General features: G+C 36.8%; 1 protein-coding gene across 4 annotated transcripts in view; it reads right to left on the bottom strand.

The window, feature by feature from the left end:
* Positions 1–2,673: 2,673 nt before the first annotated feature.
* XPO4 (exportin 4) overlaps positions 2,674–14,663 on the bottom strand; it is a 117,332-nt gene continuing 105,342 nt past the window's right edge. For all 4 annotated transcript variants that reach the window (XM_032403375.1, XM_032403371.1, XM_032403373.1 and 1 more), the window contains 5 exons: positions 13,398–13,516; positions 11,624–11,754; positions 10,989–11,106; positions 10,465–10,557; positions 2,674–8,119 (listed from right to left, as the gene is read on the bottom strand). In XM_032403375.1, the coding sequence (XP_032259266.1) occupies positions 7,922–8,119; positions 10,465–10,557; positions 10,989–11,106; positions 11,624–11,754; positions 13,398–13,516 (659 nt within the window). In that variant the 3' untranslated portion in view covers positions 2,674–7,921. The remainder of the gene's footprint in view (positions 8,120–10,464; positions 10,558–10,988; positions 11,107–11,623; positions 11,755–13,397; positions 13,517–14,663) is intronic.

Below are 14,663 nucleotides of genomic sequence, written 5' to 3'. Positions count from 1 at the left end.
AATCAATAACATAAACTAAGAAACAATAACCAACTTTTATGGCAGTACATTTTTACAGAGGTAGTGTTTCATACATAGGAGACTACCTTGGCTTATAAATTAACAGAAAAGTTTATGCTAAAGCAAATTATTTTTGGTTTGAAACATCTTTTTAAGCTTTCAAAGTTTCAACTGCTTTCATAACATCTGAGACACAAGTTACCTTCATGTAATGTGTACGACTACATGTTATTTTTATAAAGTGACCTAGATGTCAGGAAGTTCATATAATTGTACCTCCACCAAGAGTGCTGACTGCCCAGACAGCACGTCTCTGCTGCATGAAGATTAGAATTTTCCTGATGAAACTTTTGCATTGTAATTCAATGGTTTTTGAAAATCATAAAGAAATGTAAAACATCAAAGGCAATTTATTACTGAAGATTATTTGTCAAGTTAAACTAGACTTGAAAGATGCTTTCAAATCAGTTTCAATCCAGGAATTACTCCTTTGTGTATTCAGAAATTATTTTTGTTCATCTTGCTACTCTTCAGAAATGGTGCATAAAAGGAATGAAGATTACTTTGAAAAGGTCTCTTAAGACGAACTTACACTTGGTTTTCCCTTTCTAAAAAATAACTAGTAATTACCTATAATTACAAGAACACAGATTCTGGTCTTTTTTTTCTTCCATTCGTCAAGGACTGTATCACCAGATTATTCAACCTAAGCATGTTGCAAAGGATGTTCACGAGAGTTCTAGTCCCATAGATGCTTTGAATAGAAACCATTAAATAGGCTGATAAAAATCTCATTAAGATCTTCTAGAGTTTCCAACGTGCATTAATGTAGTAAAGCTTTAACTTCACATAGTTAAAAAAAAAAAAAACCCAAAAATCCCCACTTGTTTTATTTCTCCAATTTATTTGATAACAGCTAAGTTATAAAGAATTAGTGATTCATGAAACTTACTTTAGGAATCACTTTAGGATTGTTGTTGTTGTAGGAACAGGAGCTGAATATTCAACAGAAATTGAAACCACTGACTTAAATCAATCAATTTTCTCATATAGAAAAGAAGAAACAGTAAATAATATGGTGAACTCTATCCCAATACCAACATGGTGGTTGTGGCTAGGGCTAGGTGGTCACATTTTATTGATGTGAAGGTATCACAGTATTTAAAAATAATTAATGACTAAATTAGACTTTGTATTAGGACGTTTATTGATCAAAATGTGTTCTTAGAAATAATCTTTAAATATAATGGACTCTACTGAGCATCTATTATATCCATTACCATGTTTTAAATTTTTCCTTTGGGAAGAATGAACAACATTTATGGTCCTATTATATAGATGAAAGGCCCATGGAAATTAACATAAACCCTAAATATTAGCTTAGTTAGGAAATGAATCTAGGTCTCTCTGCTTCTCCCCTGTACCGTACCAGTTCAAATGGCTTTACCAGGTTAGTCCTCAGAAAGGACCATCGAGGGCAATGCAATTATAACCAGGTATACAAATGAGTATTGCAGCCTAAGATCTCAGGCTTACTAATAGGAATATTTGAAGACTCACCTGGCAAAGTAAACTGAAGTGAACACCATAAAAACTTAAAACTGCTAACTACTGTGGAAATAAGAATATTTAGCACATCCCTATTTAAGCGCTCTTCACTTCAGCTTTTTCATTCTTCAACTCCTGGAATTATCAGTGACTTACCTCTCTCTGTTCAATGTCATGCTAGATGTTAAAAACAATTTACCCGGAAAGAGGTCAATAGGAGGTGAGACAGAACGCTGCTATTAGTACTGTATGGAATTTCTGAGTGGGAGATTTTCTCAATAGTTTCACTGAACATGCTGTTGCTTCTGCTTAGTTTTAAAAGAAAGTTCGAATTGAACTGCCATTTGAGATTACAAAGAATGCACAGACTCAATCTGGGATGCTATGCCTAAAACACAAACAAAAATGTCATATATCTAATCAACGCATCAAAGGCATTATTCACAAACCACTCAATATAAAATGACTGTATTTTTAGAGAGAACCATTAAAGATGACTTTTTAAAAATACTAATTTTTATATATGGGACCTTTAAAATCATCTATGGCTCTCTTCAAATGACAGGTGATTAGTCTGTGCCTAACGTCCCCCCTTAATAATGAAAGAGGGTGAATCAAAAACTCAACATGTACTCTACTTACTCTGCCTCTTAAACAACCTGCTGTTTCTTTATCCATCCTTGGAGTAGAATCAAATTTCAACATAACCTAAGAAATACCATTATAAATCAATGAATATTCAAAGCAAAATCAAGTTTAAAATAAATATATTTCAAGCATTTCCTTTTCTTAAAAAAATTAACTTTCCACTGCACATGTTTACAAGATTTAAGATTGGGCAAAGGGGGGGCGCCTGGGTGGCTCAGTTGTTAAGCATCTGCCTTTGGCTCAGGTCATGATCCCGGGGTCCTGGGATCGAGCCCCGCATCGGGCTCCTTGCTCTGCAGGAAGCCTGCTTCTCCCTCTCCCACTCCCCCTGCTTGTGTTCCTTCTCTCGCTGTGTCTCTCGCTGTCAAATAAATAAATAAAATCTTAAAAAAAAAAAAAAAAAAGATTGGGCAAAGGGTTCAAGTCTGTAAGTCTAACACAGAGCATGATGGTAATTTTCCACTTTCCCTGAAAGGCTGAAAAGAATGACCCAAACTACTAAAAATATTTACTACAAATATGCCCAAATCCAGTGATTTAACTAATAACTCTGAAAATGTTTCTAAGACCGTGAGGTGAAATAAAAAAATATGCTCGATATTACAGAATATAAACGAACTTTTTTCTTTCTGAGTTCTGAATACTCTATTACGGTTTGGGTGTTTTCTCAGAAGGTTAATGCAAATCTTTATCTGTACAGATATGTCTCATGTTTTTTATCAAAATTATTTTATGATTATGCAATGTCCCCAGTGTCACATACTATGATTGTAAATGAACTAGCACCATTTCAATAAGCTTCATAAAACAGTCTAGCTAAATACCCATGAACAAATCACACATGGTCAAAACAAAACTGTAATAAAAATATTTAGTGAAAAGACACATTTAACTCCCATTTATGGATTTTAAAAATACAAATAAAATTTTATCAATCTGATATTCAGCTTGTAACTGGCTCAGTACATAGCCTTATTTCCTAAAATCATACTGTAGCATCTTTTGAAAAATTAAATGCAACTTTATACCTTCATTAGTAATGTTAATAGAGGTAAATATTTAAACAGCATACTCATCCCTGGGTTTCTTTAAAAAAACTGAAAAGTCTTAGTGTAAGTTTAAAATTTTAATATTTATAAATTTAAAAAATTTTACACGTGCTGAATGGTAGCAGTGCTAACATTTTGTGACCATCAAACCACAAACTCACTGCATGGAGCTTCTTTCTTTGTACAGAGAACCAAATCACAATACCAGTATTTGCAATCTGTCAGAATCTTATGTGGTTAAAAAAGACACCACGCCAGGAAGCCTGGGCTCAGAACACACTTGAGGTCAGATCCCCATCAGGTACATGGTGCGGATGCAGTACTTTTAATTTCAGGCTAGGAACATTAGCTATTAGTACACATCTGACAGCTCCTAATAGCTAAGAGGCCTACGAATATAGACAGAAAAAGAAAACAAAACCTCTCCACTGGCAGGAAGGCCTGGGAATAAGTGAAGAGCAAAGCCCAGTGGATGCGGTGGATGAAGACGGCTTTTGGTGTGGGTCTCAGAGTGTGATGTGCCAGCCGCACCTCCCAGTCACCACTGAAGCTGCTGCAGAATACTTCAGTCTTTTCTAAGCAGAGAGAGCTACAGGCCAGAACACAGCACTTCATCCATCCTCTTTAAAAAAAGAATGGATGCCCATTATTAGGTTTATATCTTTACCTGAACCAAATATATTCTTTGGCTAAGTATGTTATGGGTTCCCATTATCATCAGTCAGGAATAGTTCACATTTCTCACATCTAAATCTAAATATTTAAAGTTGAGCTTTCACCAGGGCACTTCAAATCAATTTGAGCTCAGCCATATACCTAATCTGGACATTTTTTAATTTTAGAAAATCAATTTTTAAAGAATTCTTAAATGTAGGGTTTTTACCAAATCAGAGAATACCCACTTGCATTTTAAAATAATTTAAAACATTATTACATCCTCAAATCAGCTATGCTGTTTTGTAGAAGAATTTACAGAAAATTATGTTAAAAAACTTTTATCCAAATCCATTCTTTATTCTGTTTAAAAAACAAACAAACACTAAGAAGTATTGAGGTTCCTTCTGCCTTAACAGCTAATATTTTATTCAGGATATCTGTGAGACAGCTAACTTATAAGGTCTAATGACAACCACAGAAGTGGCAAACAGAAACAAGTAAAACTGTTTTAAAAGGGTTTTTTAAGGGTTCAACTGACACCGAATACTAGACTAGGATACTCAAACCCGAAATCCTTGGAACTGAAAGCTAGTTCCCTTCCATACTTGAGGGATTCATACAAGTATTAACCGAAATGGGAAATATGGTGGTATTAGAAAGACAAAGACTTGACATCTTGGTAAAAGAGAAAGTTCAATCAAAGACAGTAAGGGGAATGTTAAATATTGCTGGCTGGGGGGAAGTTATAATAATAGAGATGCTTGGTTGTGAAGTGAAAACTAAAAAAAAAAGGTAGTAACCATCATATCTGAACAGAGTAACGTAATATAATTAGATACATGGTTTACAATGAAATAAGACTAAATTCTTAAAATTTGAAAAATATTGCAAAGTTTTTTGTTTTTTTACATGTCATACTTTATACCAGACAAAAAACTCAATGCAGTGATGTTAACATGCCCCTCCTGTCTTCCAACAGATTAAGAGACAGCCAGGCAGAAAGACCCGGATAACCGTGCTGAGAAGGACACTGTCAAATACTGCCAAACAGTTTAGCTACCCAGGCAGCCACCCATCCAGAAGGACTGTAAAAACAAACTAATCCTTTTAACAGAGCTACAAGAATACAGTTACAGGTACTGTTAATATGGATACAAATTGTGAAAGGACCAAGTCCCTAGTGATTGTGCCTTGGGACTCTGTAGAGACTATGCCTTTGGGAAACAAATGGGAAAGAAAAATAAAACAAGAAATAAGTCAAAGGATGAATTGAAAACTAGAAGTTAGATCACCACATCAAAAACCAATGATGTATTGTATGGTGACTAACATAACATAATAAAATTAAAAAAAAAAAAAGAAAACTAGAAGTTAAAGGATATTATATATGAACAACAGAAATTTCGTAAAGCACAAAATTCTAAAAATCGTATCGTCAATGGTGTCCCTTTAACATATAAAAAGGGGGGCACAAATAATGTTTTTGTTTTTAAAACTCTTTTAACAACTTAGTCTTAATAGTACGAATCAATTTACTAGAAATAAGCCAGTGTTCTTTTACATTCACTGGGCCAAGAGCATTCAAACAAAAACCCCAAAAACCAAAGAGCCAGTAAATATAGCCAAAGACAAAACTGGACAAAGTAAAACAGAAGACCCAAACTAAACAAATATTCAATCAGGCAGACATACACAAACACCCTGAAAAGAAGTCTTAGCCGTTGCAATTAAAGTGGCATCCCCATTACCTAGAAAATGGTGGTGGCTGTTTTTCCCCAGTTTGCCACTGATCAACATTCTGGCAATACTGAAGTATCATTTGGTCCAATCCGAAGTAAATCTCACTTTAATTGAAACTCATCTAATGAAACTGCAGTATTATAATAACATCTGGGCCAATTCAGCAGATACATTACTGTCTAGAGAGAAGTTACTAAATACTGATGCCTTTTTATTTAACAAGGCATTTCTTTCCTACTCATCTTTACTTTTAACAATTTGATTATAGTTTTGTCATGGCCAGCAGACCTACCCAGTTAAGCTGCGTATTTCAGCGTCCTTTGGCAAAGGGACTATACTTACTGAACACACAGATACGCCCAGCGCACAACTAATGAGAAAGCGTGAGGGAGCTGGGAAACATGAAACACCAAGTACAATGCCACATCGGACTTTCAAGTTAAGGGGAAAAAAGAAGAAAAAAAATCTAAAAATAAATGCACTTGTTCAAAGTGTTTTTAAAAATATAACATGTATATTTCATGAAGAATGATATTAGTTTTTTCCTAGCTGTCTTTTAAGATGCTTTTGCTCCACCTCAGTTGTTACTCAACAGTGACTGAATTAAGAGTAATGTTCCTCACAAAGTTATGGCCCTAGCCCTTGCATTCACTCGTGTCTAACGTCACATGCACAGGGTGGGTGTAATTTCGACACTATAACTGTTAGTAGCACAGAGTTACACAGAGTTTTGCACAGCATCGCATGTGAAGGTGCGTATACTATATGCAATTCAGATATGAACACGACATTCGAAGGACAGTTGAGCGTGTAGGTGTCAAGAACATAGCAGGAGGAGGAAACCCACCCCTTAGAAGCACAGTTTCAGAGTGCGCCTGCACCAGAGTCCTCTGTCACTGTGCTGTGGGATTTCTGACACTGAGGTGGGCAGAGTTTCATATGCCTGCAGTTTATAACTTAGCTTTCATTTCCATAATTTAAGCTGGCACACAGAATTAAGGGGAGCATGGCAGCAGTACAAAAGTCCTGATTAGAAAAATCAAACTAGAGGATCTAAATAGGAATTTTTTAATCTCTTAAATTAAATTTACATGGCTCCTGTGAAATGAGGAGAACGTCCACTCTAGCATAATTATTGCCCCTAATGCCCCAACGTATAATAGTCTGTATGAATCAGTAATTCACATCCTTTAAAATAGTTATTGCTTAAGCAAGCCACTCAGAGTAGATTATTAGCCATGGGCTACATGGCTGAAGAGAAACATACTCAAAAAGTTAGACTACATATGAATGAGCCTTTCATTTCACTCATAAACCCACATAAATACACGATCAAAAGGGCACCAGGTTCATAGCAGCTAACACCCTAAACCAACTCTGAAGCATCAAGACTTGATTTCTTACTAAAACAAATCTGCTTTTTTGTATTTTCTTCTTAAAATTAAGGCAATGAAATGGCTACAGTTCCTAAAGTTCTTTTCATGGAACAAAAATATACATGTATTTTCCTCCTCAAGTTCAGGCATCAGAGTATGATTAGAGACCTGTATTACACAAAACCTGCGACACCAGGCTGATGTTACAAAAAAGAGCGAGAGTGTGTGCTACAAGAAGCCAACAAACACCTGGTGTGTTTTCTTCCTGCTCAGTTACAAATCTTATCATCAAAGGGAGGAAAAGTCTGAAAGCACAAAACCTCTTAGGAGTTTCCAATGTCTTTTGCATTGATTCAAAACTTTTAGGGTGGCAGAGGGGAGGAGCTTATTAAAATGAAGAATCCAAGGCCCAACACACAGAAATTCTGACTCCGAGGATCTACAGTTGGGCCCAAGAATCTACCTTTTCAACCAGCTCCTCGAGTGATGCAGGTGATGTATGGACAACATTTTGAGAAACAATGGGGAGCATATGTCCATCTAATGTTTAATTTAACAAAAATTCTAAACTTTGGCTAGCCACCTAATGTTTTGATAAAGGGGGAAAGGCACTGAATATGCATTTCATGGTGCCCATATCTGTTTGCACATATATGGAATTGGAAATCTTAAATCACCATTCAAAATCTACAAGACATATATGACAGACTGTGGCTAACACCCAACAGCAGAAGCTGATTCAAAGGTGACCTCTCCTGTTTCACTGCATTACATATCAAACTTTCAGGCTCTCCAAAATCCAAAACGGCCAAAGAACTGAAGAACAGGACAAGACTCAAGTCAGCTTTTAGCAATTCAGTGCACTTTGCAGAAAGATCTAAATTAAGCATAAAGTTTTGTTGTTTATTTTACACAAAGGAGACCACCAACATTTGCCATAAATTCTTCTAAACTCTTTAGGAAGGCCATCTTCTGCTTCCGATCCAGCGTAGGAGGAGTGCTGCTTGCAGTAAGCTTGTTGAAGGCATCTGCTAATCTCTGGTAAATAACTGGGTCTTGTTGACTTGACAGTAATGTTTCAACCAATTCAGAATATTCAGCCTATTGAAGAGATAAAGTACACATAAGAACATTTATCTTCCTCAAACATCACACAAGTAGATCACATCAGGTACTGGGTTGTGGGATTCTGAAAGGCAGGGTCTGAAAGCTCTTTCTCTTTTATATTAAAGTGTAACTGTCATATAACATTATATTAGTTTCAGGTGTAATTCCCTATTTGAATACACTGTGAAATGATCACAACAACTCTTTTTAATGGTTAACATTTACTGAAAGTTTACTATATTTCAGGTACTGTTCCAGTCATTTACATTAGTAACTCACTTTTTATAACAATCCTATGAAGTAGGTACTGTTTATACTCCTGTTTCACAGATGAAGTTCTTACATACAGTGAGATTAATATGTCCAAGATTGCACTGCTTTTAAGCAAGAATCCAGGCTGCTTGGCTCCAGAAGTCATGCGATTACCAACTTTGTTGTGTCGCCTCTTCTCTGTTTTCCAAGCACATTGTTCGTATTTATTTTGCATTTTATATATAACCTAAGTCTGCAACCTGACTTTCAACAATTTCCCAGAGGTTACTATAGACATCCTGTCAACACAGTTCTGAGGACAGCAGATTCACACAAAGGCAGACAGGAGTTGTTTGGGAGGAGGTGGCATAGTGGGAGGAGCGTATTTCAGTCTTTTCTCAAGGTGGAAGTAGAATACTTTGAATGAGCACATGTGCTCTGAACCAGTAATGGACCCAGTGGCTCTGGGAGAAGGGCAGGAGAAGGAGCGGAAGAAATACAGGAACATGGGAGTAGGGGTGGGGGTGTATGTGTAGAGCTTCTATTTTTAATGCCCTCTATAATAAAGCCTTATACAGAGGAGTAGGTGTGGGGTTAAGGGACATTCAACCAAAACAGCTTTTCAAGATAAACTCTCTTGAAAAAAAAGCAGGTCTGACATTATTTTTCATTAGCTTCTTGGAATATCATGATAGACCAAAATGGTGAAATGAAATGTTAATTACATCTGGAAAGGAAGAGTAACGCATAGTATGCCATCCCTGACCCACAAGCATGGAATCAGGATGGCCACCCCAAATGCTTTATCCAAGGGACAGACCTGCTCACAGAGGAGTTAAGTATAAACTCAAATCATTTCCCTATTCAAAAGAAATGGTAGTCCCTCTGGGGCCAGACCCAGCAAGATATTATACTAGCCACACCTAAAGCCCTGCTCTCTTTTCTACCATGTGTAAATATGGTTTTTTTAAAAAAGGCAACTGGAATGCAATGGCTTGTATCTATGGGAACAAGAAGCCTATCTTCCTATAAGCAACAAGGAAGTAAGATGATAGTGAAAGGACACAGACCTGAGTTGGGTACCTTCTGCAGAAAGTAGTACCTACAGAGCACACCAAGAACTGAAGTGCCAGAGTACCTCTGGCTTGGGGCGCAGATGGTATAGGAAGTCTACAGGGAGTCTTTAAGTAATATGAAAGGCCTCAAAATTCTATCTTTATTAAAAAGGTAAATAAAACCAAACCCTGAGTGCCACTCACAGCAAATGCTATGGACTCTATACAAGGAAGGAAAAAAAAAAAAAAAGCCAAAGCTTTTTAATTAAAAAAAAAAAAAAATCACTTAGTCATGCAGGACATTTACCTGTGCTTGGTGGTGGGGGTGGCGGTGGGGGTGGACAGACAAAAAAGAGGGGAAAGGAGTGTTGGGAAACTAAGGCAGCTGATGACCCAATATGGTTCTTCTCATATACCTGATGGGTACCTACTCTATTGGAATAGGGAAGGGACAGGTGAGATAGCGGAACTTTTCTCCCATTACATTAACCCCAAACAGTGAGTGAGCACTTCAGTCTTTAAAGGCTGAGCAAAATAAAATGAAACAATATACTCTTTTCCACAGTGTAATATTAAGTAATACATTTTGCATACTATGATAGGAAATACACACTGTTGATTTCCATGCTTTCTCAAGGCAGACTCCTTTGGGTCCCCAGTCTTACTCATCTGGTCTCCCTTACAAAACTGTGAGTTCCTCAAGGACAGAAAACATTCACTGCTATTCTTGCAGGTTGATTCCTGGTTCCTAGCACACCTGTTTAAGGACAAGCTTTAGGGCAGCAATCAATGCAAAGGATGATTCACAACAGTGGAGAAAGGAAAAGAAGTCCTTATTAACTGACAAACAGATTGTCAAACACAGAAAGTCAGAGCTGACAAGGAAGTAAAGAAATATAGCCTGAGACAGAACTGAAGCAATGAGTCACAGACTCTCTAAGAACTGGAAGTATTAAAGGCCCACTCTCTGCAAGAATAATCTCCTTGCTAAAAAAATGAGAAGAGTCCCATGAAGAGACTTGTGTCCAGTACCTGATGCAAGCACACCAACGTGTAGAAAGCTTCACCGGCTGCAGTGGTCATCTCTGTGTTGTGCTTTTGCAAAACCAGCATATCAAAAACCAGCTGAAAGTACACAACATAAAACCTCTAAATAAAAATATATGATGATCATTCAATCTTCCAGCCCCTCCCCATTCCAAAAAAGAAAAAGAGGGGTGGTAGTTGTTCTTATTAAATAAATCTGAAAATTAAAGAAAACAGTTTTTTAAAAATCCAACCATAATGTACAGATGTTACCCCTTGCTGTGATACGTGAAATCATCAAATGACCAAATTCCCTGTTGCCTTTCCCACATCGATTTTCAAGAACACACAATAAAAGCGGAGAATAATGCACCCAGGGAATTGATCTCCAGAAAGCACAGTGAACAAAAAGTAATGATTTCCTGCTTTATGAATGATGTAAGCATTTCCTCATTTGAATGAAGATTTACATGCACTGACCATACTTATTAAAGCAGATGGTTTCACGACAGGCCACCCAAACATCTTACCTTAAGAAAGTGCCGTGTTGCTAGAAAAAGTGGTGAATCTGTTTCTTGTGCTTTAGCACACTGTTCAGCTAATGGTGTCAAAGCTTCCAGGCACAGCTGGCAAACCTCCGAACTCATTCTGATCATGAAGGTCAAGGAACAAACTAGATACATTTGACTTATAAAAGATGAAAAAGTTATAGCTATTATCAAATTCTAGGAGTGAATACAGAGGAGTAGATTAGTGTATGGCATTATGTGAGAAAAGACTTCCGGTGTTTCTGAGAGGGTCTTGGACTGTAGATTTCTAGGTTTCTGATCATGAGGACACAAGTGATAAAAAGCCTTATTATTCTCTACTATCAGGTAGCTAAGATCTGAGACTCAGCAACAGTACATGACATTACTAATTGGGGCTCCTAATGAAAGAGTGACTTCAGGACCAGGTGCCAAACGCCTTTGGGATCTGTGAAAGGAGGAGAAGGTGAGGCAAACTAACGAAAGAAACAGAATTCAGGGAGGTAGATGACTGTTTTCTTAAGAAATAAAACTAAACCACTAAGGAAAAATTAAAAATACAAATTTTAAAAACTTTTCTTTAGGTAAGATCTTTTACCCCAAGTGACAAATGATAACGATGTTCATTTAAAGGATATGATGTCATTCCTAGTTCTAGAGAGTACATCAGACTTTTAAAAAGATCTTCAGGAAGCTGTGGTATTTTTTCAGGAAAAATCTCACAGATAAATGTGATTAATTTGTAGTACTGATTACAAAGTGTTGGAAACTGAAAAAGAAATATTAAATATTTAGATGCTTACTGATATCTAATTTCTCTTTTCATTAATGCAGTAAAATAAAATAATAACCAACAAACTTAAAGTACAATGATTTCTTTAAAACATATTGATTTAGAAGACATGAAGACCAAATTAAATGTAAAAATAAGTTATAATAAAGGGAATATTTTAGTATACAAAAGTAATACATAGTAGAAACAATGATCTTCCGGACAGTTAATAAAAGCTACAGCCAATTCCAGATAATCTGTTTACCTTGAAAAAGTAGACAAAACAGTCAAATTTCAAATTATTAAATGACCTATGATTAAAACCCTTTGCAAATGTGTTTATTTGCATTCCAGCATATTAGAAAAATACAAATTGTTAAGACTATGTGTAGAATAGAATATTCACTCCTTCACAGTTCCAAAAGTTCGTTGACAGTCCTGGAAAACTGAAGTAAAAAGTAGGCAATGCACACTTTTAACTTTACTTAAGGAAATACACATCTGTTTAATAGTCTATTTGATGAGGAAAAAACCTCAAAACCAAACCAAAGAACCCTAAAAGCAAAGCAATATACAGTGGCTACATGAATACTCGGTTCACGGGGCATCAGTATCCTCTCCCAAAGACATTTCTCAGGGAAAGAAGCATGCGGTCCCAGCCCACTCTGTGGGAATCTGGCAGCACCTCCTACTCTTTTTTTTTTTTTTTAAAGATTTTATTTATTTGACAGAGAGACCCAACGAGAGAGGGAACACAAGCAGGGGGAGTGGGAGAGGGAGAAGCAGGCTTCCCACCAAGTAGGGAGCCCGATGTGGGGCTCGACCCTGGGATCATGACCTGAACCGAAGGCAGACACCCAACGACTGAGCCACCCAGGTGCCCCAGCAACTCCTACTCTTAACCGCAAAGTCCAACCACTTCTCAACCTCTATCTTCTTCCTTCCCACGACTGACTTCTCTTTCCCTCTCCCACTCTACCTTGTGTGAGCTCCACACATGCGCACACGCACACACTTCCCACTTCTTCCCCATCCACATCTTTGTCCCCACCCTCACCCTCTGTGACAACTCATGAAACAGACTCCCCTCCCCTGTGGTACTTAAAAGAAAGAAGAAAAGGCAGCCTCATCATCACCAATACTGACTGGTGAAACCAAGACACGAGGTCATCGGAATGTACACAAATTTAAAAACTGTGGTAGTCTTGGTTTCTTACCATATGGGGTGGCTAGAAAATGCCTTCTATGGCTCAATCCCTCAAATCTGAGAATGATGTTCAAAAGTATCAGGAATACACCCAAACATATAACTTAAGTTGCTTAATGACAAATGATGAGGGAATCAGAACTGCCAACATTAGAATTAAGTTTCTAAAAGAACCATTTTTTTCCTGTCACTAATTATCAGCGAACGCAGGACTCTGGGGCAAGATTAAATGAGGGCATGAGCTGCGTACTCAGCTGCATGCACAATTGCGAATAACACAATGGGAACCTAAAATTCTAGTTTTCATGTGTACTTAACAGATAAGCAGGTACTTATACCCCCTTAATTAAATCAAGGGTCTATTCTTGTCTAAAATATCTTTTAACTCCAAACATACACACTTTGCATATTCACATTCACTGTCTTCAATTACCTTCAAAAGATCTTGTGACATCAGAGGCAGAATTAGGTTCACTCCATATAAAACAACATCAGCTGCGGACACAGACCTGTTTGCTGCTTGCCCTGGCTCATGTCCTCTGAACACTTCATCTATGAAAATTAAAAAAAAAAAAAAAAAGGCAGTCTTAGAATTGCAACATCAATAAACCAACAGAGTTAGATATATTCTATTCTTGTCTTGCCCTGGGTCATCCTTTTGTATTTTACTTTTTAGGGTCTCTGAGTACTTGATGCAGCTATTCTGTGTTTACAATATTATTCTACAATGATAAAAGTAAAGTAAAACCTATTCCACTGACAAACTACACTGTAAGTTAAATAATTTCCACGGTAATACTTATTTTACCTCTTAGGTGTGTGAAATTTTTCTATGCTGTAAAGCAATGGGGGAAAACACAGAAATTAAAATGTTACAGAAAAAAGTAGTTAAAAAATAACTACCAATATGAAAAAGGATTATTATCCTTAATCCATAAAAAATGTATATAAATTAAGAATCCTCCTAAGACCTAAATAGGTGAGTGAGCAAAATGCACAAACATCTAACCAAACCAGAAGCCCAATGAAAAACAGTTCATTCGGGCACCTGGGTGGCTCAGTTGGTTAAATATCTGCCTCTGGCTCAGGTCATGATCCTAGGGTCCTGGGATCTAGCCCCATATTGGGCTCCCTACTCAGGGGACAGTCTGCTTCTCCCTTTCCCTCTACCCCTCCCCCCTGCTTGTGCTCTCTTTCTCTCTCACACACTCTCTCTCAAATAAAATCTTTTTAAAAAATTAAAAAACTAAAAACAAAAAACAGTTCATTCTACTCATTAATGAAACAATGATACTACTTCTGATTCATTAAATTAAAAATGACTTTTAAATGATAACATGTAAATGCTGGTGAGGATATAGTATAAGTTACCTTCAAAAGTAATATGTTAAGAGCCTCTTGAGCCCTGTATGTACTAAAGATATAATCAGAAATTCAGACACAGATTTGTCCACAGAAGTGAATGCTGCATCACTATTTATAACAGCAAAACCATAAATATTCCAAACGTCCAGTATTAGCGAATCAGGTTAAATTCCAAAATGTGGAGTACCATGCAGCCATTAAAGGTCATGAAAAATTTTAATGACAGGGAAAAGGCTAACAACACATTAACAAAAAAAAGGCAGAATATAAAATTATATTTAGAGTACAATCACAAAATTGTACAAAATAACCAAAAGGGAAATGACCACAATGC

Source organism: Phoca vitulina, unplaced genomic scaffold (assembly GCF_004348235.1).
Source record: "Phoca vitulina isolate PV1807 unplaced genomic scaffold, GSC_HSeal_1.0 scaffold5, whole genome shotgun sequence".
Classification (NCBI taxonomy): Eukaryota; Metazoa; Chordata; class Mammalia; order Carnivora; family Phocidae; genus Phoca; species Phoca vitulina.
This window is presented reverse-complemented; position numbering and strand designations above follow the sequence as displayed.